We start from the raw sequence: 26,599 nt of genomic DNA, 5'->3' as shown, positions 1-26,599 counted from the left end.
GAAAATGTTTTGCATCCCCGAGGTGTTCTCTTTGAAGTGTGCAGCAGGAACAGCTTTTGTGAAATGCAGTGTCTATTTGGACAAGCAGCGTGTTGCAGGAAAAGCTGCTAATTAGTTTTTTGCTTGAAGGTAGGTTTAGGGCTTCTGCACCTGTCCTGTAGCTTTCATTTATTATTGTTTTTCTCACTTCTTAATCTTGGATATCTGTTTTTTTTGTTTGTGTGTGTGTCAATCTGTTAAATCTGTATCAGTCTATCAGCAGATTTTGTTATAAAAGGTTTGGATTATGGTGACTGGAATGCTTTGGGTCAGTTTTTACTTTAGAGGGTGTTGTTTAGTCAACTCCCTGGTGGTAACTACTACAGACTGAAAAGGGAGGTTTTGATTGCCTCGTGTTTTATTTGCTGTAGAAAGACTTCATGAATATTTTTTTGTTTGCCTGGAGATGCCTTGGATACCCTGCAACTTTGTGCAAAAGTGGGAGAGCCAAAGTCCTCCATGGTGGGTCAGGTAAACCAAACGTTTCAAGTCACTACATGTCAGTGATAGAATTCTACTGCTGTAGCAATAATGTCATGGCGCATAAATGAACATTGTAATTTTATGTAGGATTTAGAGACAGTAGTAAATTAATTGCTGTATATTGGTGCAATAAACAAATGAATTAAATGTGACTCTTAGTTTACTACTAGAGGAATCAAGATTAAAGACCTTTTCCTGCCCTCTGACAGATTGCTGGCAAAGTGCCCTGAATTGAAGGAGTGACTTGCTTGCATAATTTGAGGTATTTTATCTAAAAATCCTGTAATGGCTGTTCTATTAGTAGTAGCCGACTAGGTTTTACTGTGATTGTTTGTAGACTTGCACTGAGTGCTGTTGGTGATTTAAAGTTTTACTTCCACTTCAGCTTTGTGAGCAGAAATGTGTTTCATAATGAAACTATTGGACTAATGCCAAGTTGATAAATGGGAGATTAAAAATAAAAGAATTTCCTCTTTAAAATGGTAAGCCTAAAATAATACATTTTCATTTATATTTTATCTTTCTTTTTTGTTGTAACCCCCCCCCCCCCCCCCCCCCCCCCCCTTCCTTTTTTCAGTATGTAAGCTCTACACTCTGGTTTAAACATTTAAAAATACTCCCAGTTATAGACTATTCAACCTTTTGAAAGCTATTTGGGGGAAAGCAACTTTTATTTTAATCAGGCTCTATGTTCAGTTGACCTTTCATAGCTTGAAGCATTCTTTTCCAGTCACCATCGTTTCTCTACTGTGCTGTGTGCTGATGTGTAGATCTATGTTCTGTTGGCTATTAAGGTGCTGAAGGAAGTGTTTCTGTTGCAATTTATGGGCGATGTCAGTTGAAGCCAGAGCATACTGTACACACTCCATTTTCCCAGCTGGAGACTTCGTGAACAGAAAGCTAAAATGTAATTGCAAGCAGCATACCCTTGTTCCTTTCTTGGGAGTGAGTGGCAGAGTATATTGTCAGTCTGTGTGGATAGTCTGAATCCTGTTTTACACACCCAGCTAGAAAATAATTGGCTAAAGTGCATTTACGAATATAAAAACCCAGGATAGACTGTACAGACTCCAGCCTTTTCTCAGAATGTGGTCCTTGTATTCAGGTACTAAGACAATTAATCCGATCCTTCAATGGGGTTCTTGTGGTTTAAAGTATATTATGTGCACCTCCGGGCCACCTTCGTCACAGATTAAAATTTTTCTTTAGGAGGCAACCTATACAATCTATTAGAAACACAACAAGGGTGTCACGGATCTATGTCTCTTTTGAGATTAAACATTAATCTATTTAAAAACTGTTCATGCAACAAAGCAAATGAATGGAAAGCACCAAGTGAATTTCAGATCTGATTCATTGGAGTGCCATTTTAAACCTTTAGTGAATTAGTAACTTAACTGAAGCATCCATACATTTTAAACATTACAGTGACCATGTACTTTTAGCACAATTCAGATTAACACAATTTAAACGGGTGACAGGACAAAATGATATACGTTTGTACATTTACAATGGTTTATGCTGCCACAGCTAATAATAACTGCATGATATTGATGAGGGAAGGATGAAACCAGCTCATGTGACAGGAGTCATGCCAGTGGATTAGTTGGTCTTTGCCTGGCTTTGGTCCTGTCGGAGATCATCGTATGGGTAGACCTGTGGTTTATATTAGTAGGAAATGAATGCTCTTGGGATTTGCTAGTAGAAAATAAAGCAGTCCCATGGGTATGGCAGGGCTTAGCTCATTGAAACCAGCTTTCTCAGTATAGCCAAATGGAACCAAAATGATAAAAAAAAAAAACACATTGGTTTGTTTTGTTTAGAGAATAATTAATCTTCTTTTACAATTGAGTGCTTTGAGTAGGTAACCCTGCCCCACCACCAAGTGCTGAAGAACAGATCGTAACATAGCTTTAAAAACAATTTAAGTATGTGCTTGGATTTACATGATAGTAGGCACACCTATAGGTACTGTAACTCTTAGCAACAGTGTATACCATAAAAATGAATTTGCGAAACATGTACACTGTTTTGTATAAGGAATAATGAGTGTGCTTTAGCTGTATAATGTCTGGTGCAAAAGAATGACCCCTCTCTCAAAAGGGCTTACTCCACTGGCTAAGTGCATATGCAAGAACATTGTAGTTGGATGCTCATTAAATTCCACAGTGCCTTGGAATCTGTCTTTTGAGCTGGGTCAGCAACTCTTCTGTGCATATTTATTGAGCAAAAGTTAATTGTAGAGCAGCATTGCTCACAGAATCACTGCCACTCAGTCACACCATTGTATTGGTTTTATTTGCCTTTGTACATTTGTCTAGCTAGCTTTTGCGGTGTGTGTGTGTGTGTGTGTGTGTGTGTGTGTGTGTGTGTGTGTGTGTGTGTGTGTGTGTGTGTGTGTGTGTGTGTGTGTGTGTCTTTGTTTTTTTAAATATAGGCCTTGGCTTGTGTGACTAATATTTTGCAAGAACATTTTTTCAAAACAATACTTTTTCTGAAACATCAATTACAGTAAATGTTCCTTTTTCATGAAGGAGAAAGAGAAGTGCAGATTGCATTCAATTAAGCAGGTCAGGTCACAAAGCTATTGCATTAAGTATTCGTTTAGAAGGGCAATGTGTGAGGCCCTCTAAAATAAGACATAGTATTTGCAAATCAGCGTCACTTAAACAGTTTTTGTGGTGGTTTGTTTTAGTTACACTTTTTTTATATGACAAATTAGATTTATATTCTAATGCAGCCTTTGGGAGGAAATATTTTTAATTCATGTTACCAATATTGTGAATTTGTAATGAACAGAAGATCCAATAATTTAACCTCGAGTCTGGGGTGACATTGTAACAAAGAGTCTATTGTAAAACTGTCAAACAAAACATGCATTCCATAAATGTTTGCATACAGAAAGCTAATCATGATGAATTTTTATATTCAAATGAATTACCATTATGCTGTAAAATGCAAATGTATTAACAAAATCAATGTTACATTTGCAATTCAGGACACAGAGGCTATAACTGGGAAGCAGGAAAACATTGGTAATGCATGAGAACGAATCCTTTGAAATATCTGTAAATGTGTGCTTAGCTTTTACAGCGTCTAGCAGGGCTTCGGTGAGTGACAGCTGAAAGGAGTAGCTGCTGTATCAGGGGGATTAAACAGATGGAGGCTGCTGTTCTCTCAGCCATCAGCATTCCACTAAGCTCAGTAAATATCTTATCAGCTCTATCCAATCTTCAAGGAAAATAATCCAGCCAAAGACCCAAATGGAATATATATTTTTAATAGAGAATAGATGCCTGGGACTATGAAAAGGCCCTAAACACACTTGATTTAAGGAGATTATGCCTTAATAGGTCACATTTCTTCTGCTGTTTCTTTTGCAAAGTTGTGTTATGGTTGGATTTATATTTGTGATTTATAAGTATTTCAGGAGTAAAAGGTAGCCTATGACAAATAATATAATGTACCAATAATTGTCCTTTTCCCCCTTTCTATATTCATACTGTAATGTTTTTTTTTTTTTTTTTTTTTTTTTTTTATGAGCCTCGGTTGAAACCAGAAATTGTGGTGCTTGAGATACCTTTGCTTTTTTGGTTTATGCCACTGCTTTAAATTTGTTATGCTTCCAGCTTGCTTTATATAAACTTAGACTATAAATTAAATGGACAAAGACAACTCTAGAATTTCCTGGATAAGAGGAGATAAATTAACAATAGAAGCTAGCAAACTGGATTGAGCTTGCTCAAAAAAACTGTGAAAGCTGTCAAGAGGCTTGATTGATTTGGCTCTCACTGCAGTCCCCAGTGCAAAGCAATAATGTTCCTGCCTTTTGTGAAAGGGGTTGATGTGCCACCAGGGTCAGAGCTTATCAGCTGGAAAGGCTAGCATTTCAGATGAGGCCAAAATGCAGTCGATAATTTATATGAGAATCTTGTATTTTTACTCCCACGTACTGTAGTGTATTTTATCTCCAGAAGTCTGCCTTACCTGAGATGGAATGCAGCTTGCCTACCAGTTCACTGTGATTATGCAAATGATGGCAGTGGAAGGTATTTATTCTAGCTTTGCTGTGCCTGTTTCTTTCTCAAGGCATGATGTACTGCATACATTAGACCAGCAATGTTCTTACCACTTGCAGTGCATTCAAGATAGTCTGTTCTCCTCTGGGCAGTGCAAGTTGTAAAGTTAGTTCAAGACGAATACCAGGTTAGGGAGTGCTTTCCCACTTGCTACAGGAGAGATTGCTTTTCAAACCTCAAATACTGTCTTGATTTTCTTTTAACATTTAACAACCCAGCAATCAAACTTTTTTTTAACCGTTGACTTGAGTGGTAGTTTTGTCAAACTGTTTATTTTGCCCTGCTCCCCATACTCGTGTTCCCCCTCCCCCAACTTGCTTCAGTGAGTGCTGACAAAGATCCTGTTAACTGCCCAAGCTCCTGAGGAACTCCATTAGTTGCACTCCATTAGGCTTGTTTACAGGAGGGCTCTGGTCTCAAAGCACATGATTGAACTGTAGTTGGCCTTTTTTTCATACAGATAAGAAGAACTTTGAAATGCTGGACAGGGGTTAGAATGTGAGAACAGCCATTGGCCTCTGTTGAAAGGCAATATGATTTAAGGTGGGTTTAGCCTAACCAAATTTCTACATGGAATATGATTAAGTTAAGCTAACCCATTTAAGTAATGCGTTTTGTTTTATTTATTTTTTTGTGCTAGATATAGAAAAATACAGGTCAGCAATCTTATCTAGTATAGAAATAATGTAAATGTAATGAATGAATACAATTATGTTATTTCTAGTACTTTGCCATGTTTTTTAATTATCCATAATTACTACATACTCGGTAGTTCTGCATTTAAATTCAATGACAAATCTTTCGATCTCAGAAATCTTTTTCAGTTTTAAATTAGGCGGTTCCATTTATCACCTTGGAGTACTGAACAAAGCCTGTGCATTTCAGATGTAATAGAATGTTGACTACAGTGGTTTATTCATCAAGAACCTAAATGGTGTGACTTCTTCATATTTCTGTTTTTTGGAGAACATTTAAAAGACTGGTGAAAAATAAATTCTTGGCCCCCTTCTACAAAAGAAAAGGAGCTTGTTAAGAGGCTATTAATTTATGGAGACTGCAGCTGGCAGCCAACAAGGCCTTGTGAATGCTTTTTGTTTGGCTTGGAAGCCGCAAATGAAAAGAGCCTGAGGCTGGCACAAACAGTGCAGCGTTTCCAAAACAGGCTTTAATAAGTTTTTAGGAATACTACATGGCATGAATCCGTGTTGCTGTAGACATTTAAACATCTCTGCTTCCTAATGTTTATTTAAGGGAAGGGTAAAAGGACAAACTGTTAGTCTGGAGGTTAGCAAAGCAGTTTAGTTCATTTGGTTGTGTTGCATGCTTCAGAGGTGTTTGTCTATTCATTGAGCCCAACAGACTAATGCTTTGTATCATTCTTGTAAATTACTACAGTAATTTGCAATCTGCATTGCACTACATTTTTTTAAGTAGGGGTTGTGATAAACAGTTTCAGTGATCCTGTAATTAAAGTAACAGCAGGAAATGAGGGTGACAGGCGAAATGAAGGTCCTCATTGCTAATTCTTATGATAATTGATGTGCAGCCATGTACTGTACTGTGGGGGGTGTTCACCATAAGGAAGACACTGTAGGCAACACTGTTGGTGTTGGTGGTATTGAGCACAATTTGCTGGAGACTGACCAAAACTTGAAAAAGGTTTTTTTTTTTTTTTTGGTCTCCTAGCACCTTGTACTGTATGGCAGTACTGTACATCCTGTTTGCAGCATGATTAGGTGAAAGGAACACAAATTCTCTATTCTTGTATTGTATGCCTGGTTTTAAATGTAACCTTGTAAATAAACCGAAACCATACAAGTCATGATGACCAAGTCCAGTTTTGCAGGTGGTTAAAGCTAACAGAAGTGGCGATTGTTACTTAAACAGTAGTATCTATTTATTTTGGAATTGCACAACTCTTATTGCTTTTTTTAGCAGTTTTATTGATGGCAAAGTGCAATATATATGTTTTGTATGCTAAAGGTCACGTAGCATAGACTGTGTGCAGTACATTGACTAGAGTGCATGCTGCAGTTTTAAATAGGGACCAAGAAAAGTTGGCCAAACACAATACATAGCCCTATGTTGCATTTAACAGGGGTTCAGTATGTGTGTGACCTGTGATTTACCCCAAAATACTTCTTCCTATTGGTATTATTAATTGAACTTTTAAACAGCTTTAATGTTAAAGGTATCTTAGTTACAAATGCATATAATTCATTAATTTACTATGACTACATGGTTTGACGTTGTTAAATTTTTAAAGCTAGTGTATTTTATGTATAGGTCAACCCGGTATGTTTTGATTATGTGATTTAGCACTGTTTGAACCTGCATTCTAGACATGTATAGTACCAGAACTATCATAAACAGTATTGGAATTACTGTAGTATGCAAGAGTAGCTTGCATATGCAACCACATGTGGTTTTAGCTGACCAATCAATTCATTATTGACCAAGTGTCTCCTCACAAGAAAGAAATGGATGGTTGTGAATAAGGTTGAGTCTAGTTTTCCAAGAAGCTGAATGATTTTTCTTAATCAATATACTGTAGCTCATTGGGCTTTAGAACAGAGGTACTGTCATGGGGGATTTGACAGTGATGGAAAACACAGTGTTATCTTGTAATACTGGAACACACATTGCAATAGGTTTTTCTTTAATACATTTTAGATGCCATGCAGCACAATATGTTGAAAATTAACCTTGTCTTTGTAAAGAGATTATTCAACACTCAAGGAGTATCCACATTTAAAACAATATTGTGATACAAGTACTCTTATTACCACACGCTCTACAAAAAAAAAAAAAAAAAAAAACACAAACAATGTGTGTTTAATCTCTTCGTAATTTATGGAAATGTTACAGCTTCCCAACAGTGCAATTTCCATGCAGAGTTTCTGTTGAAGATGTTAATATGACAAGTTGATGGATTTCACAGCTTTGCACAGTTAATGCTAAAGGTATGGGGCTGTCGGAATCCTAAAATTGTATTTTAATTGTGCTACTTAGAATACCAAATAATAAAAACCATCATCACTGTGTGCAAGTATTTAATTAAATTAAATTAATTTACTTATTGCGAATCACTGGAATAATGGCCTGATAATACAAAGTTCCATAATGTGTGTGTGTGTGTGTGTGTGTGTGTGTGTGTGTGTGTGTGTGTGTGTGTGTGTGTATAATATAATATACACGTACTCTTTTTTAGGTAGCTTCTGTCACTCATGTCGAAAACAAAACAAGAACCTCTCGCTGTCTTAAAATGGGCACCAAGTTGTTTTTAATCATATATTTATAGTTTGTAAAGGAATTCATAAGGCAATACGTGCTCTACTGTACAGGGTGTTAAAGTATCTGTAAGCAAGCTTGATTTATTGTTAAGCCTGCCCCTAAGAGAAGATGTTTACCTGATGTATGAAATCGGCAGCTCGTTCAAATTGATTCAAATAATACTTTTATTTACGATTGTTTAATTCTGATGCTGCATCAGTGATACATTTTTCAGGTTTCCCACACAAGAACACATGAAATGGGTTGGGTACAGAAACATGTGTATGGAAATGGCAACAATAGGACACTGCCTTGCCTAAGAGTCCTGCACCCGCGGAGAGTTGGGTACCCGCGGAGACCGCGGCTGACCAGCAAAACCGGGTCCTGTTCGGGTCGGAATGTGAAATGTCACGGTTTGCGGTTCGGGTGTGGGTCAAAAAAATATTTTTGGGGTCAGAATTTTGAATTGTCTAAAACGTTTTCTGTCCTTTCAGCATACTTTTCTGTAACCTTTTCCCAAATAGCGTCGAAGGTAGATATAACAGTATTTCCTGCACTAAAGCAGGAGGCGATTAGGGAGGAGTCAACTGACTAAGCAATGTTGTTCTTGCTTGTTTGATATGTTGCAAGATCTTTTTATCACATCTCCTTGGTGATATTAAACATGTCTGTGGTCGAGGTGAAACAAAAGATAGTGCAGGGTTGATGTACTGGATAATAGTTTGAGAGGTAAATAACAAGTGTGGAATTATTTTGGAATCATAGCAATGAAAATAATAAACGTGACTGGATTCATTGCTTGTAAAACTTTATGTTTTTATAAACAACAGCCACAAAACTCAAAAGCACAGGTGTAGCTCCCTTTCAAATGGTGGCACGAAAGGAATAGACAGGTATTTTATAGTAAAGTAAGTAGAGATAGTTAATGTTACAATGTTAAAATGTATTCAGACCACTAGAAAAAGCTACCATGCTTTACAGCCTATTGTATAAACTCAATCCATGGAGAATAGTAGAGATATCTGTGTGTGAATGAGTGTGTGAGAGAGTCAGTCTGCACAGGCAGTAGGTAAAGGACAAACACTTGCAGGTTTGAGTCGGGTTGCAGGTCTTATTAAAACGGGTTGCGGGTTCGGGTCAAGTCCTGTAGTAGCGGGGCCGGGTCGGAAGCGGATTGTAAAAATCTAACCTGTGCAGGACTCTACCTTACTTCATTGCTAATGAAGGCTTAAGTGTTTGGCATCTCTTGACAAACATAAGGAAAAGCACCTTTTTGATTTAATGAAATTGTTGGCGTATGGACAGTAAAATTAAAAAAAAAAATAAAATAAAAAGGTTTTACCCTAAGCCCTTAGAGACAGTGAGAAACATGGAATTAATATCCAGCTGAGGCGCTGAATAACCATTTGATGAAGTAGAAAGACTAATTTCAGTCTTAGAAGCATGACCACACTTAGCGATCATGAAATTAAATTGAAAATGGTCTGCTGAGAATTTGACAACAGCTCAAAGATGCATCTTATATTATTAGAAAAATGCAATCAAATTTTTATTTATTTTTTAGAAACATGATACCTTGATTGCAAAACAGGCTATAAGGGCCTACTTGTTATAATCCTTTTATTGTGGTAATTGTATGGTGGTAAAATAGTAACATAGTGTGCTGTGTTTAGTGATCAGTGTTTTAAGGTTTAATTTTTTTTTTAATTTAATTTAATAATTGTGTATAAAGCAGTTAAATAGAAATCTTTTCATTCTGCTGACAAGCCTTCTTTGGTAAACAAGCCAGTCTTTGGTTTACTCGCTCCCAGTTTCACCCCAGACCCCTTCATTGTTTAGTTTATTCTTGCCTGATAAACCCTTTTGCACACACTTTGCTAGTGCTGCATCGCTGTCTTTCATGTTCATTTATCCAAGCTACTTGCTCTTTGTACTTTGTGGTGCAGGGCTCAGGAGAGCCAATCACAACTCAGTGCTCCCAGCAGGAGCCAGCCAATCAGACTGGCAGCTTTTGTTGGAAACATGAAACCCTTCTGGGAATTAGCTCTAACAAAAGCCTTTCACTGCAGACAAACGTTAAGTGTCTGTGCTGACTTTTCCTGTTTTTAATTTTATTACTGTGCTTTGAATGGAGGAGTTAGTGTTTCTTTCATGTTCGCTTTTTAAGCAGTTTTAATTATGTATTTTCCATTGCACATGAGGCTTTACTGGTACAAAGATTCATCTAGCTTGTGTAGCTACTGTAGTAACACCCTTTTAGGCAGGCAGATATTCATTCAACTATGGATGATAAAAAATATTTAGGGTACAACCAATGTACCAATAACAAATATACTCCCAACTCGCATACAGGTTTTCTCTTCTTTTGTTATATATTTGACAAGGATTGCTTATTCTAGGGCTGGTCTCGGTGTTTTCTGTACATAAGAAAAACAACATTTAGTTTACAGTATTAATTGTAGCTGAATACATGTTTGTGTAATATGTTTCTTGTGAGCTGTTTTGAACTGAAATTTAAATGGGAAATGTGGGGCAAGCTATAATGACCTTGTTTTGAGAAGACTGTTTTGTCCAGTCAGAATGTACAGATAAACTGAGATGGCTCTCAATTGTAGGTTTTGATAAGAGATTAAAGACAGAAAAAGGCAGGTTTTTGGTAGGATGTTTCTACATGAGTAGAAACAAAATAGAAGATGTTTCCTGGTCAATATTGGCTTTAAGCACTGCTGACTGGCGCTCAGCATATGCTGGCTGCCTGCCAAGAAAAAGCAATTACGTGTAATAATAGCAAAATTAAGAGGTGAGTGTTGCTGTTTTACAGCAGGACGTGGCGAAAACCCATTTCCTTCTGTCAGCTGTATCTCGATTACACACTAAAAAAACTATTTCCTGTGGGGCCTTACTTGAGGTCAGTGAAACCCAAAAAGAGGAAGGAGGCAGACCGCAGCTTTTGAAAACAGAATGAAAAGAAAGTGTGCATTGTAATGTCAGGCTTGCTTCTACCTGTGCTAGTCATAACATAACCATGCCTTTTTTTAAATTTTTGGGTTGCAGGTGTCCTTGTGGTGAATGTGACATGGAGGAACAAGACCTATGTGGGGACACTACTGGATTGTACAAAACATGACTGGGCCCCTCCCAGGTAATTGATTTCATTGCTGGAATTAAAATGTGCTTAGTGACCCTGTATAGTTGTAGGGTAATTTTGATGGCAAGAGTGCTAAACTACTCAAGCAGTTTACTCTACCTCCAGATGCCCACTATTTTTTTTTTCAGTCCAATAGCTTCTTTGGTGTTCTACAATAGATTTGGTTTCTTAAGATTTACCTAAATATCTGCATCTGTTTTGATCAATTGAATAGACCAGGTATGTTTCTGGCATAAAAAAGGTGCATTTGGTCATTCTACTTGGCAAATTAATCTGATGACCTGAGAGTCACAGGAGACAAAAGTATTAGAATGTTAAATCCTGTTATAATTATATTTATTGTTAGAAAAAAAGGCTTTGTTCTAATGTCATAAGATATTAATGAACTGCTAATGAAGGTGCATTTTAATTTTAATATGGTTAATTAATTTTTTTCTAACACTTTTTTTTTTTTTTTTTTTTTTTTTTTTTTTAAATAAGAAGGTTGTATCTCATTCAGTCATTTTCAGCCCTTTCTGGTGGAAAATAATTTGTATCCCTTTGCCATTAGGTTTTGTGAATCGCCAACAAGTGACCTTGAGATGCGAGTCGGCCGGGGCAGAGGCAAACGGGCACGCCCTGTAGCTGCCAACCCTCCTGGTGTGGACCCCAGCTTCACTGAGATGAGGGGACTGCAAAACAAGAACCGGGGCGGGGCCAATGGTAAAGGGAGGCGGGGGGGCCTGAACTCCAGTAGTGGCCGGCGGACACCCCCAAACTGCACCTTGGAGGAGATAAAGGCCAGCCCAACATCCACCAACAAGCGGAAGAACAAGCTGTCCATGGAGCTGGACCTCAACTGCAGCTCAGAAGACATAAAGCTTGGAAAGCGGGTTCGAACGAACTCTAGGAGCACACCCACCACCCCTCAAGGGAGGTATGAGACAGCTTTTTTGGAGCAAGGTTGCACCTCTCCAGTGCTCATAGACTGCCCTCATCCCAATTGTAACAAGAAATACAAGCACATCAATGGGCTGCGGTACCACCAGGCACATGCGCACTTAGACACTGAAAATAAGATGGAGTTTGAGCCAGAGAGTGAGGATAAAATTTCTGACTGTGAGGAGGCCCTGAGCAATGTGGCTCTGGAGTGCACAGAAACAGGCTTTGGTTCTCCAAAAGGTCCAAATTCTCCTGGCAGCTTAAGTGCACCAGGAACGCCAAAGGGCAAAAGGGAAGTGCTTAACAGTGCCCAGAGTCCTGTAATGAATTCTAAGGCTGGCAAGAACACTGGTAAAAAGAAGGGACTTGCCAATGATCTAAATAACTTTCCTGTCATCTCAAACATGGCTGCAGCTTTGGAAAACTGTGCTGCTGCTGCTGCTGATGGTAATCTGGCTGTGGAGATGCCAAAACTTGAAGCTGAGGGTATGATTGACAAGAAGTGTGTGGGTGACAAGGACAAGGGAAAAAAAACAAGCACTGGGAAATTGGATAAATCCTTATCCAAGCCCAAGACCACCAGGCCTATTGCTCCAGCCCCTCCCCCTCCCCAGTTGATAGCCATCCCTACTGCCACCTTCACTGCCACCACCACAGGTACAATTCCAGGCTTGCCTTCACTGACGACCACAGTTGTCCAGGCAACACCAAAGAGCCCTCCCTTGAAGCCCATTCAACCAAAGCCTACAATAATGGGAGAACCCAGTACTGTAAACCCTGCCCTGGTCTCTCACAAAGACAAGAGAAAAAAGGAGAAGCGGAAGTTGAAAGAAAAGGATGGCAAAGAAGCAGGGAACACCAGGATAGAAACAAAGCTCACAAAGATTGAGGACCTGAAGAATGCTGGGAAAGAGTTGCCAGGGCATTTTTTAAAGGAACACTTGAACAAAAGTGAGGTGCTAGCAAACGGCCTATCTGAATCTCAAGAGAGCAGGATGGCCAGCATAAAAGCAGAGGCCGATAAGGTCTACACGTTTACTGATAATGCTCCCAGCCCCTCAATAGGGAACTCATCCAGACTGGAGTGCAATGGACAATCCCCTATGACCCCAATACTTGTATTGACACAAAATGGGGGTGATGGTACTGCCACCAAAACAAACAGTCCGGCCTATTCAGATATATCAGATGCTGCAGATGATGGTGGCTCGGACAGCCGTTCAGAAGACTTGAGGTCCAAAACAAGCTCTCCCTTGGAGATGAGTTCCAATAAGGAGAGTGTAGTCAAGAGCCTTCCAACTACCCCTGGTCAAGTAGCCCAGGTGAACGAGTCACAGTCTCCTTATTACCATGGTTATGACCCTTACTATTCCCCAAACTATATGCACACTGGACAGGGCAATGCCCCTGCCTCGGAAAACGGTAGCACACCAACAGGGAGCAAAGCCAAGAAAGAGGGTTTAGAGGAGGAAAATGACAAAAAGGAGAAGGTGGCGGTCTTGAATTCGGACTCTAAAAAGAGTGAAATGATCAATTCAAATTTACAGGCCCAGCACCAATCTGTGATTACCCAGAGACACCCTGCACTTGCCCAGTCACTTTATTATGGACAATATTCCTATGGACTTTATATGGACCAGAAATCCTTAATGTCCTCCAACACTGCATATAGGCAGCAGTACGAGAAGTATTATGAGGACCAACGGTTGGCAGAGCAGAAAATGGCTCAGATCACCTGGGAGGGAGAAAGGAAAGCTGAACTCCAGCCTAAAGAACAAGGGAAGGAGGACCTGAAACAGAAGACAATCCCATCAGCCACAATCTCAAAAGCTCCACCCACCCTAGAATCCAACAAGAAATGTAGCAGTAAAGCTGGACCTGGGGCTTCCACAAAAACAGAGGACACTGGGAAATGCCAGGTTCTGTTGAGCCGCCAGCAGCAGCAGCAGATGCAGTCGGAAAATTTTAAAGCCAAGCAAATGGAGAACCACCAACTAATCAAAGAAGCAGTTGAAATGAAATCTGTAATGGATTCTATGAAGCAAACAGGGGTGGATCCTACACTGAGATTCAAACAGGTAGGACATCTCCCAGTACAGATAAGCTTTTACTGTACCATGTGCTTAGCTGTATTGGTATGTAGATATTTTTAAACAATCCAATCTGCCAAGGTTTTGAGACATTACGAATCCCCTTGCATTGAGAATTGTTAGACTGGAAAAGCTTGTCAAAAACTAAATCTAGTGCTAGATGAGAATCAGTTACAACATAGAATTACTTTTAAGGTTGAATGTTCTTCAATGGCTACTTTGCAAATACATATGTCATCTGAGGGATTTGTTCTCCATTTTTACATATCCTTCAGGTTACACTGTAAAGTCTTCCAAATGAATCTAGAATGAAATGCGAGCTTTTGATTTAACGGGGTCTAGTGTAATCTTATTATGCCTCTAAGCAATTTAAAAGCAGCATTATTTTCCTCAGCTTTATAACCACATACAGTCTTGTGAAATGGGTTGGAAATAATCTGATCAAATCCCAAAGCAATAGTAGCAGAGAAGTCCCTGGTATTGTAATATAGAATTTAAATGTGTGACTGTAGAAAATTTAATTTCCATGCAAAAAAAAAAGACCAACAGAAGCAGTTAAAACAGATTTGTAACACAACTGAGTTGCACTGTACATTTTGTATTATTAAATGTAATGTGAGATATATATATATATCTCCTTGTAATACACATGAAACAAGGATACAGCTCTGAAGTTTGAGGAGTCGTACTTTTCATAATAAGTTACTCCTGTGGTATCTCTCAACTTAAATTTGTTTCCAAAGGTTTTGCTTCCAAAAGACAAGTTCTGTAGTACTATGTGGCTGTTTGTAGCTAAGCTTGACTCATGACAACTTTTCCTTTTTTGCTCTGTTGTTTTATTTGATTTGTTACAGGAACTGGATGCCCGGTCTTGGCACCATTATGTCTACCAGCCCAAATACATGGAGCAACAGAAACCAGAAGACCTTGATAAGAAGCCTAAAGAGGACTGTCTCAGTAAGACTACAGGAAAGGAAATTGCTGGCCTCAACCTTCCAGTCTCACAAGCCACTGTAAAGGAGGAATCCAAGGACTTTAAAAAGCAGGACTCTCATTCAGGCTCTTTGGAGGACTGTAAAAAAACAGAAGATCGCAGGATGCTGGTCAGTGGGAAGGACTCTCGAGGTGCTCGGGTTGCAGTCTCATCACCCATGAGCCAGCACCAGTCCTACATTCAGTACCAGCACGCCTATCCTTATTTGCAGATGTATGATCCCAACCACCCAGCCTACCGCGCGGTCTCCCCTGTTTTAATGCACAGCTACCCTGGTAAGCCTCTGACTCCAAATACCTACTTGTCGACCAGCTTGACCCTTTATATATCGATAGCTTGAATTATATATATATATATATATATATATATATATATATATATATATATATATATATATTACAACAAATAGCCAATTGGCAAAATGACCACTAAAACTTTAAACTTGCTGCTGTTATCCAACAATGGTTGCACTTAAAGATTTCTGGGATATAGCATCCTATTATGTTTGTATACTACATTACATTCTGCTACATGATGTATTGAATTGAAATGCAATTAAAATGGGAAGCGCCTAGGCTGATTTGTTTATTTAATTTTCATGTAATGTTGTCTGTTTTTATCACAATAATGGACGCTAATGAGCAAGGCTTCATTTGTTTTCTAGGTTTTCATTACCCCATCTATGGGAAGATGGCAGGCAGAGAAGAAGTGGAGAAAGCAAACACCAGCCCCAGCATAAGCACTAAACCGGCTTCAGAGTCAAAAGCACTAGACTTGCTCCAGCAGCATGCCAATCAGTATCGCAGCAAATCTCCTGGGGTGAGTCCACTCAAAATCCTTTTTTTTTTTTTTTTTTTTTTTTTTGTACTGTTTTTAAACTAGTTATTGTATTCCTGGTTGGTCTTGTGTAAACATGGAATGAGCTGGCATGATAGTTTGTTATTATTATTGCAGCATCTTTTATGTAATGTTGAAGCTCAGAGCTGTGAGCTTCATGGCCATGAGTGAAACAAAATAGAAGGAGGAGGGGCTGTGGTTCTAAAGGTAGAGGAACACCTGGAAATGGCAATAAGTCCCGTCCTTTCAGTTTGGGAGGAGGGGAGGTCTAAATGGATTCGTTTTGACTAGAGGTGATGCAAACTTGCCTGGAAGGGCAGATTGCTTTAGAAAAAAGAATGCAGCCTTTGTTCCTGCAATTGGGTGTTTATCTTATCATGTAACGTGTGAAGGCACTGACAACCACATTCCCAACCACAGACATGCACGTCCCAGAACAAACAAACAATAGGAACTTGCACAGTGGGAGGTGTATAGGCCCCCCCCCCCCCCCCACCACCACCACCACCACAGAGGCAAACAAAACTAGCCTTGCTTCCTTACCAAGAAGTTACTATTGGTTGTCTAGGTAAAAAAAAAAAAATAAAACCAATGACATCAATCTTTTCCTTAAGATAATCTCCAGTTGGGAATTTACAGTGTATGTACTGCAATAATTAAAAATCCAATTTCTTTGTCTCATCTTTGTAGACTGCAGAGAGGGGCACTTCTGAACGAGAGAGAGAAGCAGAGCGGGAGAGAGATCGCCATTCCCCATTCGCAAGACACCTTCACACGCATCATCACACACATCTTGGAATGGGCTATCCCCTCATACCGGGCCAGTATGACCCTTACCCAGGTAAGAACAAAAAGTATTCAGTGGGAGTTTTCATTTATGTAACTGAGAACTCTTGCGCGCATATTTGCAGCCTCTGGTAATTGGCAGTGAATTTGTTGGTTGTCAAAAAACTGAGTTTGCTGCCTACCGGCATACAAGAGCAAAAAGGTAAATTACATTGTATATAATGAAATCCTTCAAGTAAGGACATTACCACAGCCTTGTGCATAGTCCCAGCATTTTGTAATGTCGGCAAACCATTAAAAAAAATAAAACAAAAAAGAAATAAAAAAGAAATTTATCAGAGGATCACAGTTGCTTTCTTTGTAATGTAACAGACACAAAAAAAAAAAAAAAAAAAAAAAAAAAAATCTTGTTATCTCCGCCCCAGCAGCACGATTCATTGTGTAAGTGTACTGAATTTATTTTATTTATTTATTTTTTACTGAAGGTTGTGGCTGTAATGCTATAAGCTGCTGCACTGTTCATTTCCTATAGCAGTCAATTAGATGTAATCTTCTCTTTGCAGAAATAGTGAGAGCCTTAACTAAGTTTCCTCTTTCCTCCCCCAGGGTTGACCTCTGCTGCCCTTGTTGCCAGTCAGCAGGTGGCTGCTCAGGCTTCTGCATCTAGTATTTTTCCCACACAAAGGAGGTAAATATCCTGGGTATCTGTAATTGTTCTTAGATTCGATATAAGAGACTTAGTTCTGTTAAGCAACATGACAGGCTTAAAATCCGGTGTGAATTATTGACAGTGAAAGTATGGAGTCTCAAAAGATGTTTAAATGTTTTAAAAAATCAAGCACATGTATTTATGCTTATCATATTGCTTATAAGAAAAACAAAAGTCAGATATTTCAGTGACCTTTTATCATGCGTGCATACAAAAGTCAGTTTTTTAAATGTGTTTTTTTTTTTTTTTTTTTTTTTCTTTTTCAGAGAATGATTTGGAGAAATGTACATAGACATGTGACTGGATCACATGAGCAAATGCTTTATTACAGACATCAGTTCCATGGTGTTGACATGTGATTGCCTTGATGGCAGGCAAAAAAAAAAAAACTGTCATTTTTGTTTTTTGAATTGAATATTTTATAAGAGTTACCAGTTGCTGTAATTTAGACTTTTGTTGAAATATATATTCTTACCCTTTATTTGTAACAGTAACCAGGCTCACACATGCAGAGTCAGCTGCTAATGGCAAGCATTGGAAAAGAAATGTGTTTGTCACATTTGGAAAAGTGTTAGCCACAAAATGGCCACTTTATTATTTTGTATAGAAATATATTGTTATGTAACGGTGTGCCTGAACGTATGTATATTGTAATATTCCCTACATGCCCTCTAAGAGGCTAGCTGTAAAAGTGACACTTTGGTACAATATATATGTATACTATTTAGTGGCTCCGTGGGTTTGTATTTAAAAAGAAAAGAAAATTGCATCTGTGTAAATTTGACTGTCTTCTGTTTGTTGTACTGTGTATTTTGAAGAATCTTCATTCTGAGGGCTTTGGGTGCCAGTACCATAAAACTGTGGTGTATATACTGTATATATTTTAAATGGCAGAATATAATAAGAGTCTGTGAATAATATTAAAGAAAGTTTGTTTTATATGACCTTGAATGGCAATTTACCCGATAGCCTGCATAGCTGAAGACATTTGTGATTGTTCTATTACTTGAATAGTCCTGCAGTCTTTTAAGTGTTTACAATTATCCACATTTAGGGGAGAGACTTGCCATTGCCTGGTTACTTGTTCCATGCTGTAATCTAGTTTATTTTATGTAAAGTGTATATTGAATGCTTTCTTTTTTATACCTGCCTTAAAATAATAATAATAATAATAATAATAATAATAATAATAATAATAATAATAATAATAATAATAATAATAATAATAATTTGGCAATCAAAATAAAAAAGTTTGTTTTTTGTATGCTTGTCTCTGCGTGTTTTAATATTTATGCGTAATTCTATGATGCAGCTGTTGTAAAGATTTACCTGTTTTGTTTAATGCCACTCCATTATGCTGGGATAATACCCAGGATTGTGGTCATATTTACAGTACTGTGGTATCATCACAACAGGTCTAAATAAATAATAATAATCAATAATTTGAACACTGAGTTGTAACTTGTTATTATCAGATTGAGATTCACTAAAAGCAAGGATCCGAAAATGTATAATGCAGGTGTCTGCAAACAGCACAGCCACAGGGATAAGTAAGGGCAAACCAGGACACTAATGCAGCATTTTCGTTAGTGACCAAAGCACCAATGAGTGTTAATGAACTGTAGTTATGGACTTGTATGAGGTTGATATAACCACATGCTTAAATTGTTACAGCACCAGAATATACCAATGATTGCTGTGATATGTCAACATCCAGCCTTCTCTGTAACAATATTAATGGATGTTGGGATTCCTTATTGAGAGGAACGGTAGTTCCTCGTACAAGTTAGAAAAACTTTGAAACTGCCGAGTCTCTATACAGCTCCAAGAGTTTTGCTGTTTTCACCATGTTGCAGCGGCAAAACTAAATCACTTAGAATTACCATCTGTACCAGTACCAAAAGTCTGGAACTTTCTTACATCAAATGTGAAACAAAACGTAAATATCTCTTATACACAATGAGATGTAAGTTGTCAAGGTAAGTTAAAATTGTTATTCTTCTTCCTCTTCTTTCTTACTTTTTAGTTTTTTTCAGCGTGTGTAGCGACTTTTCAAACAGAAAAGCTAAATAACTGGACATCTTTTAATCATGTGATTTCACATGTTTGTCAACATCAAAATAAAGCAGGGAATGCAATCAGTTTGATATCCACACCATTTATATTAAACAATTTATGTTTTAAAAGAGCACATATCACAGAAAAAAAAAATACTGTTTGAACTTGCAACATGACCTTGAAGAGCACATGGCCTTAGCCCGCTGTGCCACTGCGCAGTTGCAGAAATGTTCATTTTTTTAAGCTTACATCCATGCCTGACCAGCTTTTGCTGAAAATCTGAAGGTTATGCTCGATTCTAGAAATGCTGTATTTCCTGTTTGATATCTAGTTTCTTGTTTGGTAGATACCACAGAAAGCAATTGTACAGAAGAATGACATGTAGCTTCTTTGTCTAAATCTCTGATCTCTGATAAAGATTTAAAAATAAATAAAGGAATACTTTATTAGGTAGCAATAAATAAATGATTTAAAAAATGCAGAGGAATAAATATATTTAGAAATAAATATGTTTTAAATAAATAAATGTAGAAATTAATGTTTATATTATAAATGTATAATATAAATTGATAAATAGCAAGCAAGAAAAATGTCATATTAATAGATTTGGCTGATGCTTTTATCCAGACATTTGTATACCTATATACAAAAAGAAAAAAAAAAATTGTAAATTGTTATACAAGACTTTAGTGCTTCTTCGCTTGTAGCATATGTGGAGGAGTGGTTAGAGCGCTGTGCTCTTGACTGGAAGGTCGCAAGTTCCTTCCCAGGTAGGAGACACACTGCCATTTTACCTAGATTGGTTCAGTAAAAAACGCCAGGCTTCTAATTTGGCAAAATCCGACATATCTACTGAGCCAATCGGTGTACAGTATTGCAGATATGTAACCCTATTATGGCAGCGCCCAGGAGGAGTATAGTAGTGTATTTGTGGAGATTTATACTTGGTTACGACCCTGACTAAAAATGTCATTAGCAAAGGGGTCCGTTTGTACTAACGAAGTCAAACTATAGGTCATGTTTTACTACATATTTTAAAACTAATAAACAGTTATCATAATGAACACTGTCGCAGTAAGTTGCTTAAAACATAACACAATATTCATAATAGAGTTCTTATCTATAAACAGTAACACGTTTAAAGCATGGGACTCGCTGTCTGTAGATTGGTGTTGTTTACATTATCGTCAGCATATTTTAAGTGATTGAAAGCTTAAATGACTTTTTAAAAAACACACTTTTCTTATACCAATACAGTATTGGTGAGCGATAATCAGTTCGTTTGAAAACCAGGCTTTAATCACCGATGATAGGTGCACAGACGATGATTCCGTGAGTGCTCTGGGGCTCAAGCACCAATGGGAAAATAAGGTTCTACACAATGCAAATAAACCACCTGTTCTGTCAAATTATAGTGTGGATGCTTCACAAGCAGAACTGTTATTGCAGCATTTAAAAATATAATATCTATTTATACAAAGTCTCCCAGCTTTCTTGAAAAGATCTGTGGTTCCCTTGTTTTGTTTTGCTCTCATTAGTATCTACAGTAGATACAGCAATCATATATATATATATATATATATATATATCAGAATTAATAAAGTGCCATGTCAATCACATTGAATATTAAAAAAAAAGCTTTTTTTTTTTTTTTTTTTAATGCAATTCTCAAGTCTGCAAAACATAAAAGTGCCTATTTGTGGTTTGAACCTAGAAAATGAGTGGTTACCATGCAGAGGCATGATGGAAAATACTGTAAAGTGCATCTGTATTTGTCACCTTTTGTCCAAAATCCATGGCTGAACATATATTTAAGAAAAACAAAACCGTGCTCAGTTCTTCCGTGCCTTACAGGGCCAGAAACGTCCGCTCAAGGAACTACATCTCTCCGCTCCCCCGCTCCATATACAATTGGCTCACTCTGCTACGCTCACACTCTGGGTGTTCCTGCGCTGGAGACTGACAGCTGAGACCTCAGTCAGATCTGTGGCACCCAGGTTCTTCACTTTAGTGGAAGGTAAAATGGAATTCTCATCAAAAATAATATTTCGATAAATCCAGTTTAGAGCCAGTTAATAAAACCTCATTTATGTTTTTCAGTATTCAGAGTTTTATAACAATGGTACTAGCTATAAACTTGAATAAAGTTTACCTTGTGACTTTTTATTGGCACTATAATATATTCTAACTAATTTGAGCATTTACTCTATAAACAAATTTATAAATATAAACATTTCTTTCCAATAATTGCTTTAGGGCATTTTTTTGTTTATTTGTTTGAAGAAGCTGCTCAACTTCGTTATGCTAGGTCAAGATTAAAACAATCTGACTCATGATTTAAAGATTTCACATTGACCCTGCTTCCAGTCTCATTAATGTAGATATTACCTTACACAGTTTTATGTACGTTATCAAATGAATTCCACATGACACAAGCTTGTCTACCATTGCTGTGGTGGTGTATGATCATCACTGAAAAGCTTCCCAAAAGGCCCTGATCCCATGATGTGGTGTATTATTACAAAGAGCCGAAGTGATATTGTTAGAAGCTGTGCAGAGTTTTTTTTTTTACATCAAAGTGACTTTGATTATTTTACAAATCGTGCTCCATTTAAAACAAATCTGTTTTCTTACTGGATATTGAAACCTATGATTTTCTTTTACTACATTGTTTTTCTCCATTCAGAATGACTCACAAATGCCAGGGGATCATTTGGGGAGTTAAGGACAATTGACAGCCTTTGCTACCAAGATGTTATGGAGACTTAATTACCCCTATAACCCCATGAAACAAAGATCTCTCCTGGTCAGGAATGATGTGCATGAAGGAAGATGAGTCCAGCACTGCAGCTGATGGCCTGTAACAGATTTAAGGATGAACAGGCAGATTCATTTACCACAGATCTGTCAATCCCCTCATCGTTCTTGAGCATAACATTTATTACACACAGGGAACAATGCAGCTATTGTAACCTTTAACAGTGAATCCCAAATTAACCAAAGAGACTGAACAAAGGTCTCTTTGTCATTTGTTTGTATCTTTCTGGAGAGTACTGTGAAAAGCAGACAACCCCTTAATTTAGGTGACCCAATAACAGGTTGTATTGTATTATCAAAGCAGATTCTAGCAACCTATACAACAAGGGAGACCAAATAAGTAACCCAGAAACCGGTTTCCTTGCATTTTGCCTGTTGATGATGCTGTCAGCAGGAATGTAAACATTAACATCTGTTTAAAACATTAAAGGCAAATGTGCCATTTATCTAACCAAAAGGGACATAGAGAAGGATTGTTGCTTTGAATACTACCATAGCAGTGCTTGTTCAAACTCAGACAAAACCACTAATGGAATATGTGACTAAAGCATTGACACAATTACATCTTTTTAAATGATTTCAGAGGGCATTTTCAGCTTGTGATAGCATTTGATTGAGGTCACACACTTTCTCATTCCTATAAGAATATGGTAAGAGTAGGAGAATATTACAACCATTTGGGCAAGCTTTTGAGAAAGTGAAAATGATGACCTGTGGTGACCGTGACACTATGTCTTAATCCCTACAACTAAGACAGCGGATAAGTATCCATTCAATCTCTAAATTACAGTTTCTCTCCGCTGTCAGCATGTTACCGTAATGTATTGGTTCCCATTCCTTTCTTCTTGTCGGTTATATAACTCCATTTAAAATATACACAAGAAAACTTATTTTTTTCAGCAAAGTATTGAACCAATTATGCCACAGAGCATGGAACAGGCTAAGGGTTTAGGCTGGTTGTAATACCCAGATCATACACATGGAAGACAAAGGAGACAAGAGAAAAAGTCAACATAGAAAGGGAAATCACGGTTCTTTGTAGAGCACAGTAGAGAAGAAATAGTTTTGGCTTGTGAGCTATCACAATTTCAACATCAGCTTATATGGAGAACAATGGGTTTAGGCCATCCAATAAAAGAACTGGAAGCATGGGGATTACACAAAGGGCAATGACTTTGGATTGAGCAAAAAAATGAAAATATGTTGCCTGAAACAGAACTAAAGCACAAAATGTTAAGTGAGATTTGACTTTCTAGAATGGGTTCTGTCTTATACCTATAAAGATGCTGCAGTATTCTTTTTATAATGAATTATTTATTTAAAGATTAGGAATTTTATTTATCTATTACATTATGGTACAACCTACTGTTATACTACAAACTCCCAATGGTGCATTGCCACTGTGGTTAAAGGTTAATTTGCATTTATTTTTTTATCCATAAATGTTACAGCCGGCCTAAGGCTGCTCTATTCTACCTAATCATATTCTACTAGTAAAAGGATAGCAAAGAGTAGTAAAGGACAGTGAAAGCATGGTAAAGCATAAGAAAGCAATGTAAAGAACAGTGAGGTATGGTAAAGCATATTAATAAACATGGAAACCAGACTAAATTATGGTTAATACATGGAATTACCATGGGGAAAGCATGGAAAAAGTACAAAAATACTGTGCAAAAATACAATGGTAAACTTGTATAAGGGCTGTGTTTAAAGTATTATGTTGTAATACCTTATAAAACCCTAAAAAATACTAGAGTCGTGCTCAGGTTCAGGAGGGGGGGGGGGGGGGGGGGGTGTGTTCATGTGGGGGGGAGGTTGAGCTGTTTAAATAATAATTTTCTATATTAATTTACTTTTACAGTATTTAAAACATCTGGGCCTGAATGACGTGTTTTACACTACTTTACGATACAAGCTGATGTTGTGACTTCCACCACAAGAAAAACTACAAACCAAGTAGGAATTGTAACAGCAAAAATAGAAATGAGCTGTATGCCGGACACAAAAGATTGGTATATGTGAACAATAAAGTAAAATATATAATATCTGTTCTTTTTTGTTTCATTTTTACCCATTTGGTATGGGTATGAATAACAATATAAGTAATTAGAGTTAGCAAAATCAGTTTCCATGCCAGCAAGTTGTCTCCTTATGGGGGTGGTTATGTTACTTTTAGAAGACATTGACTTTGTAGGTAACCTTTGTTGTTCTAGCCTAATGAGTTCTACACAAGACATATCATCAAAGGGGTAAGCATGCAGAACACTTCCATTGAAAACCTAATACAACTGCTTAAAGAATTACACTGGAGTCATTATCTCGAAAGTAATCTAGACTTGTTTCCTTTTTATTGAAATGGATATCAACCAATTCAGTACAATTTACTTTAGAAACCAACTCAAAGCATTTGCAATTGTGCCATTTTTAATTGTCCCCTTTTGAAAACCGTGCTGTTAATGGTCTGAATCAGGATAATACATACATGATATTTCAAATTCATGCAGTATTATTTAATCATATAAATTCCACAATTATTCAGACGAATTCCTCAAAAAGAGAGAATTTATTTATTTTTTATCTATATTCCTCAATTTATACAAATACCGTATTATTTCAATTTGGAGATTGAGTACAGAAATTACAATTGAACTAAAAACAAAACAACAAAACCACCTATAAGGACTTCAGAAGGACTGCTGTTCTGTACGTAGTTTATCTTGCATTTTCTTTCAGAACTGTACTACCATAAAATAAGATTTGCTTACTATGTGTGTGTACATTAGTTTGTAATTTACATGTTAGACTGAGGCTCCCGTCTCTTCGGGGGCATTACAAAGTCAGTGTTGCGCGTTTATTTGTTTACTGTGTGTGTTTTTTTTAGAAGGGGAGAAAAAATACCTTAATGTTTCTTTATTGATAGCTGTGTTTATTTGAGGGCAACCTCTATTATGAAGCTGATACATGACTGCAGCATCAATACGAGGGCATTTAATTCGAGGGTGGCGCCAAATTGAAGTAATACGGTAAATAAACCTACATGAATAGCAGTTTTCACATGACATTTTCCCCCATGGTTCTGTTTCCCCGAACAATAAACATGTCAACTGTTCCCTTGGGTGTGTAATGGCCCAGGTTTGCTGTGTGTCTAAACATCTAAAACAATGTAACACTGAAGATTGTTTTTCTAATTTTAAGACAAATTATGTTTAAGAATCCATTTTAATTTTAATATATAAAACATATACAATTAGTTCTAAATACAATTTAAACAGGTCAATAATCTAAATAATTTCTAGTGGATTCATTGAATCATTATTACATGTAAGGTATTCATTTAGAAAGACACAAATGTTAGGAGGAAAATTAAATGCATTAAATAATTAGTTAAATATATTAAAATGAAACATACCAATTAGAAAGGAGCAATCTACACTATCAGTCATGCGTTCTATTGTTAAATATTAGAATGGGTTTGTTAACATCCACAAGTGCACTAATGACATTACAGATGATGCTTAACCATGCAAAAAACAAAAGCAGTACAAAAACAGAGGCTGGTTGAATTGAATAGTTTTTCTCAATTTTAAACCCGTTTTTCCAGCCAAATGGAAATATCACTGCTGCACACCACATATCGATCAGGAGGACTGAAGATCAATGGTCAACCTAGGCTCCTGCTGTCAAGACAATAATTTATTTTCACCCTCCGAACCTGGGTAGTTTTTGCCTGGAGTTGTCTACCGCCTGGCCAGTCGCCGTTTCTGAAGCACAATGAGGTCAACTTGCCTCACATTATATACCAAACCATGTAGGAACACAAATTCCAAAGCAGGGCTTCCTGTGGTTGGAAAGCATGGATAAGCAACTTGGTGTGAGTGGGATATGAATTATTTTTGCATGACACACACAGCATTCATAAAGGCAGTGCTAGGTGAGCCACTGGGAACCTCTATGTAAACCTATTCATCCTTAGGTATACTTCATTATTTACATTGTCCTTTTTCTTCATTATATTCAGCGAAATGTCTCTCCTAGATGCCATAACCCAGCTTTTCCACACTGATCAGGCTAATAAGCAAGGCCAAAGAAAATTCAATTTTACTGCCCTCTAAGTGACTGTGGGGGGGATTTAAAAAAAAAAATACTGTTATTGCATAAAACTTGCAGTATAGTAACAAGATTTTCAAACTAAATTTGTTAATGAAATCAATCCGCTAATGATTTGAAATTGAGTAGACGAGGTTGTTAATGAAAGTATTTCTCGTTAAAAAGCTTAAATGACACAGGTCACATACATCACTTCCTGTCTCAACGACTAGATAAGGGGAACTCGTTAATCAAAATGCATGTTACAGAGATCAAGAA

At 37.4% G+C, this 26,599-nt stretch overlaps 1 protein-coding gene across 3 annotated transcripts in view; it reads left to right on the top strand.

Annotated features, from left to right (window-relative positions):
• LOC121315515 (zinc finger protein 608-like) overlaps positions 1-18,504 on the top strand; it is a 53,738-nt gene extending 35,234 nt beyond the window's left edge. For all 3 annotated transcript variants that reach the window (XM_041249676.1, XM_041249685.1, XM_041249668.1), the window contains 7 exons: positions 10,929-11,016; positions 11,573-14,021; positions 14,888-15,302; positions 15,692-15,846; positions 16,555-16,705; positions 17,257-17,338; positions 17,626-18,504. In XM_041249676.1, the coding sequence (XP_041105610.1) occupies positions 10,929-11,016; positions 11,573-14,021; positions 14,888-15,302; positions 15,692-15,846; positions 16,555-16,705; positions 17,257-17,338; positions 17,626-17,632 (3,347 nt within the window). In that variant the 3' untranslated portion in view covers positions 17,633-18,504. The remainder of the gene's footprint in view (positions 1-10,928; positions 11,017-11,572; positions 14,022-14,887; positions 15,303-15,691; positions 15,847-16,554; positions 16,706-17,256; positions 17,339-17,625) is intronic.
• The last annotated feature ends 8,095 nt before the right edge of the window (positions 18,505-26,599 follow it).

This window comes from Polyodon spathula, chromosome 1 (genome assembly GCF_017654505.1).
Source record: "Polyodon spathula isolate WHYD16114869_AA chromosome 1, ASM1765450v1, whole genome shotgun sequence".
In the NCBI taxonomy this organism is placed as follows: domain Eukaryota; kingdom Metazoa; phylum Chordata; class Actinopteri; order Acipenseriformes; family Polyodontidae; genus Polyodon; species Polyodon spathula.
Note: the sequence above shows the minus strand (reverse complement) of the source record. Positions and strands in the feature narration are given on the sequence as shown.